This window comes from Rhagoletis pomonella, unplaced genomic scaffold (genome assembly GCF_013731165.1).
Source record: "Rhagoletis pomonella isolate Grant_MI unplaced genomic scaffold, Rhpom_1.0 Rhpom_scaffold_00002, whole genome shotgun sequence".
NCBI lineage: Eukaryota > Metazoa > Arthropoda > Insecta > Diptera > Tephritidae > Rhagoletis > Rhagoletis pomonella.
In genome coordinates, this window is record NW_023458556.1 from 58,896,105 (window position 1) to 58,902,104 (window position 6,000).

General features: G+C 36.2%; 2 protein-coding genes across 4 annotated transcripts in view; one reads left to right on the top strand and one right to left on the bottom strand.

The window, feature by feature from the left end:
- The window catches only part of LOC118733882 (protein vav), a 386,101-nt gene that overhangs the window by 43,049 nt on the left and 337,052 nt on the right, over positions 1–6,000 (top strand). The window lies entirely within an intron of this gene.
- On the bottom strand, positions 5,018–6,000 carry LOC118733886 (trypsin delta-like; the record flags this gene model as incomplete). Its single annotated transcript, XM_036463518.1, is given in 2 exon segments — positions 5,018–5,712; positions 5,775–6,000. Coding segments are annotated over 2 exon segments (767 nt in total), but the record flags the coding sequence as incomplete, so codon positions are not given.

Consider the following 6,000-nt stretch of genomic DNA (forward strand, 5'->3'; position numbering starts at 1 on the left):
TTCACGCCTGTTTGTATACTACATATCGTCGTTTAAAGTACAAAACCGCGTATTGTGATTCTGCAAAACCGCGTAACTGACATTGGCTGCCAAAAATTGGATTTGCTCACACAAGCTCTTGGCTCAATCCTTATACATTCGTCCTGAAATATACTAGGCAGATATGCGATTGCTTTATTTTGCATTTTGAAATATGAGTGTTTTTACACTCTAGAAAATAATTTCTACAACTTCACATACGCGGTTTTGCATTTTGCTGATACGCGGTTTTGCATTTTGTTGAAACGCGATTTTGCACTTTAAACGACGATATATATGTATGTATCTTTTACTCGTATCATTACATGAGTTGTGCAAGCTTAAAACTACAGTGCTGTGCAGGTAAAAGTTACTACTGCATACATATTGCTAATTATGAATAATTAACCCATACAAATTGGACAAATACAAAAGTTATTCACCTTCTAATTGAGGCCTTAAGAGCTAGACCTTTCTGATATTTGAAGAAAAAAAAGAAGAAAAAAATACTGCTTAAAATGCATTACTAGCTGGAGGTACGCCCTTCTAGTTGTCTTTCAGAATAGGAGGCAGCATCACGTATATGGTTTGACACCAAAGGTTTATCCATTAGTTCCACTAAAACTATCCTGGTTCCGTTTATCCGGAGGAAAAAGTTATCGTTGACTAAATTTAAATGAAGCAAAATACCTGGGGTCAGGCTGGATAAGACACTCACCTGGAACGCACATTTGATTGCAACCGTAAACAAGGCGATGGGTAATAATCCCTAAATTGACTTACTGACAAATGACTAGTACAAAACTAAGTAAAATGCACCGAATGGTGTGCATTGGTATAACGAGGGCTTTTCGGACCTGTCCTGCTGATGCACTCAGTGCTGTCGGGGTATACCTCCCTTCCCAATCCTAATAGAGAGTGAGGCCACCCTTTCGGCTACGAAAATCCTAAATACTTCCGAATTGAAATCAGAAACATGACAGTTCACATGAAGGTCCTAACGAAAATCACAAATACACCTATAATGCACATGGGGGACGCAGTAGCTCCAAAACTAGTCATTTCTAGGAATTTCAAGGCATTTATTGCGGACTGCGCATCATGGGTGTAGAAAAAATTCCATATGCACTGCAGTGAATGTCCATGGCAAAGACAAGCTAAGCAGTTCGTTTGTCTATCAAAATAAGCTTCGAAAGAGCTCAAAAGTCTAGGCAGGGAGGACCTTCGTACTCTCACTGGGTACTTCACGGGACATTGTTGCCTGCGTTATCACCGCAGTAAAATGAATCTTTCAGACATAAGCGTCTGTCGCTTTTATGAGATGGATGAAGAAACGCCAGAACACATTCTTTGTGAATGTGGTGCTCTCGCTAGACGCAGGCTCGCTCACCTAGATGGTATAACACTTCATTTATTCGAAATATCGAACAAAAAGCTCGTGGCAGTGCTAGTCTGTATAAAAACCATAAAAGTGAACGAAAACGGAAAGAATTGCGAATAAAAATCGGGAATTTCTTACAATCAATGAGTCACATCCGTTATATGCCGAGAAAAGTACAGAAAATTCTTTTGAAATGGATACGCGCTATGATGGGTTTTTTGATATTTTGATGAGTCAGTTTTTCATACCTTACGTGGATTTCGTTTGGAGCTAAAACAGTCGAAAAAGAGCTAAATAATGCTAATAGTGGCTAAAATGAAGAGCTACATTTTTTTAAGTTCAGAATTTGTAGCCGTAATTTTGTCTTTACAATTTCCGCAATTTAAAAAAAAAAAAAAAAGTTTTAAAAATCCAAATGCTGAGAAATTTTTTAAACCAAAATAAGCTACATATATTTCGAATTCGTTGCTATGGCACATACTTATATAAACTGGGCAATGAACTAAAAATATGAACTAATGAACTAATACCAAATGTTCAAATCTGCAATTTCAGATATTTGGTTTTATTTCCTTCTCGCTTTAAAGGTAAAGTTAGTAATGCAAAACCAAAATCCGGGCGTTCAGGAAAATGATTTTTTCCAATTAATTTTTGAATTCTTTAAACTAGATCCAAAAGTTTATGGTGGAAGCTATATTTTCCTGTGGATACAAATGTATGTTTTTGCGCTGCATTTCGACATTTGTAATTTTATCAACGCTTAAGTTTCGGCTGCCGCCTCAGAGAGAATACTAAGAGAGAAACTAATTGACTTACTTGCCCATTTTAAATTCGCTTGCGAAAGGAACTTTTCTAAGAATTAACCGAAATAGAATAACATGAAGGTATTGAAAATAGCCTGAGATTACCAAAGCCAAATAAATTTTAGCCATCACTTGTACAATGAAATTACAGATTTTTAATTTTAATATATTGCCAAATACAACTAAAACTTTCTGGAGTTAGATAATTTTGGAAAGGGCTAAAAAAAAGAGCTAAGAGCTAAATCCCAATTTCTAGAGCTAAATAAAAAATTAAAGAGCTAAATCTAGCTCCAAAATGGCAACACAGCCCTTTGTAAATCTTTCAACTGAAAAGTAATACATCATTGCATGCTTTTAGCTGTCGATATGAAGGAGTTTTAAAGCAATAACACTTATATGTAGAACGAGTTGTATGGAAGCTACCAGTTAATTATTTTCACTGTAGTGGTGGAGTTACAACGCAAAATCTCATATCTGAAAATATCATATCTGGATGCTACATGTTGCGCTGAACCGATTTTTTTCGTAGACTGACAGACAGACATACGGGAATGGCGAAATCTACTCAGATCACCGTTCTAATCATTTTGGTATAATTTTTCATGAGTATGTCTTCTTCTTTTGGTATTTACAAAAGTCGGATCAAACCTATAGTAAGTACCATGTCTCTTTCATGAAAAGTAAAAATTTATATTTTCTTATGACAAGTCAACGGACACAAAATATTTAAAAAAAAAAATTTACTTTAAAGTGGTAACTTTTATCTGCACAGTACTGTACTATTGTAGCCAGTGAAGTATTCATACCTGCAAGGACTTATACGCAAACGGAAACCCTCAATTCATGTTTTCTAAAGTGTTATTAAATACCACAAAGACGAGAGTAAAAGTGAAGTGTGGTTGTGCAAATGTTGGCTTATCAAGCAATATTTTATTTAAAACTGTTGAGCTTCTACGTTATTTTAAGTTATTTTGTGTAACATGTAACATGTGGCAATTTTTATGTGCTTTAGTGGGAGGGGAGTGTGGAATTGTTTATTTAGGTTCACCAAGAAAATTTTCCTTTTTTATGACGCCAAAAAGTAAGGAAGCCACACATTAATCTTGCTGAAGTTGTATATACATACATTTGTACATTCATACATAGGTACATACCTACATATGTTGATACTTAAACAAATCCTAGCGCATTGTGCGTCATGCTGTGTCCTTGGAAAACCACAATGTAAAAGTAAAATTCACGGTCGCTTAATGAGTGGAAGAAATACTTATTTGTGTCCTAAAATATACAAATAGCGGTACATACTTATCTAGCGCCGCACAGTGATTCAGCCATATACATTTTTTGGAGAAACTTAGAAGTAGTAGGCGTAGAGTTTAACTTTTTTGTATGTAACCTCTAAGGACATAAATCAAGAAGAAAAAAACGATAAATGGTTTTGATCGGTTTATTTTAAAGCATACCTCCAATACAAACCTAACCTCAAAAACGCTTAGAAATAGAATTAAAAGGGCAGCGATGAATGCACGACTCCGAAATTTCGGCCATATATTTGTAATGATAATATAAGCAAACGCCCTTAAAATGGCTGTAATCGGTTTATTTTTACGCACACCTCTCATATAAACCTAAGCTCAAAAAGATATAAAAAAATAAAGAAAAGTCCTAGTAATATTTAAACTGCATACTTGTGCAAGTTTAGTTATACAAAAATGGAAAGCTGAAAATCTAAGAATGTTTATAAAAATGATGCCTCACGGTGGGTAAAACCGTTTAGCCAACCTTCAAGGTTAAATAAAAAAAGTATAGTTTAAAAATCTAAAACCTCGTAGTCGAGTTGCTAAAGGCGCGTCCTTCTATCGATTCCTAGTCCGAGCAAATAATTTTTTTATGCTAGAAAGGTCTAAGGATACGTACCATCTAGCTATAAGCAAAGTGTATACCAATTTATACATTTTGCTTAAGCTAAGAAGAGTCCAATGAAAAGGAAGCATTTGTTGTAGAAAAGAAAACGTTATTAGCTTCCAGCTCTCAAGAAAAATCGCAAGAAATATTTTTTATTATATCTGTACACGTGCCTTACCGTTGTTGTAAATTTTCTTGAAGAAATAAACATACCTAATGCTATGTAGATTTGTTTCTTGAGAGCTTTATACTGATTAAGAAATTTTAAATTTTCTTTTTTTCTTGGGGCTGGATGCATATTTTTTATACATACATTAGACCGGTTCATAAAGTATAACTAATACACATATATGTATATGTATATGAACGCTCTTGTCGCGAGGAGAATATTTTTTTTTGTTCCGAAGTTCATTGACCTAAAATGGTCTATCTAGTACTTACCCGCCTGATCTCTGTTCTTATCCGCCTAATGTACCACCCTAATGGCAGTAAATTAACGCTTTTCAAAAATCATTAAACTTTTGCTAAGGAAGTATTTTCTCTGTATGCACATTGGCTCACAAAATTATGCGCTGCACTTCGATTTGCCTGAATTTTGCCAGAGGATGACTTCAGGATGAAGTCGAAATATTGGCAAATAAAAACGAATGCAAAAACTAAAAATTTCTGTCTGATTTAGATGTGGACTTGAGCTCGGAAAATATTAAAAATTGTAGAAATACAATTTTTTAAAACTTATCCAAAAAACAAAGCACTTCATTTTCTTCCAGTTAATGGGAGCAAGTAATATCGTATAGCTTTTCGATCGCAGAACCCGAATTCGAGGTCGAAAAAAAAAAAATTTGCTCGTTTTTTCCTCAGGAAATTCACTATTTGTTGAATTTCGAAAATTCGAAAAGTCCTTAGTTCGCAATTAGTGTCTTCTAAATTTATTTACAATGGTTTTAAACACAACTAAATTTAGCTTAAAATCAGTAAATGATTAAGTACATACCCTAACTGACTTACACAAAATCTGTGAAGTTATTTCGCTGTTTTTTGGTCTAAAGGGGCTAGCATTTGTTTTAAGCACCACAGCAAAAATCAACATCAGAATTTCCCCGTATCCAGTCTCTGGTTACCACAATATTAGTAAAACCATCTGGCAGATCGCTTCCACAACCGTTAAGTCCGAAAGATGATACACCAATTAGCACTCCGCGGTGAACTGCCGGACCGCCAGAATCACCACCACAAATACCATTGCCGGCACTTTTGGCAAGGCATCTCATCGACTCAGCCAATACATTCATACGTTTAACGCAAGTGTCATGATTTAGTGCCTCCTCTGTATTATACTGCAATATATCGGCCAGGCCGCCACTCGACACTCCACCCCAGCCGGTTACTGTCACTGTTGAACCCTCGGGCACTTCCATGCTAGCAAGTGGTATCGGTTTTATATTGTTATTAAAATCCAGTGAATGGCTGAGCCTCAGCACAGCGATGTCGTAATTAAATGAGCTATAATCGGGATGGATCTTCACCTCAGCCACTTGTATTTCCACGCCACCGGAGTTAAAATTTACAGTGCCAGCACGAATCCAGTAGTCTGAAGGGGAATAACTGAAGAAGAGATAAGCTGATCGAAAAACTCGGTAGTTGCTGTGTATTAAGTCGTTGCTTACCCATCCACACAATGAGCCGCTGTCACTACATAATTTTGTGAGATGATCGCGCCACCACAAACGACAATGTACCCGTCGCCATGACGTGTCACCAACACATGATAAGGAAATTGTCCTACGGCAGCATTCTGGCCTCCATAAATGCGGCTTTGTGGTAATTCAAGCAAGGTCGGGGATGAGGTGCTGTTGGCCGGTGCAGCCTTTGTGATTGCCACTACTTGAAAAA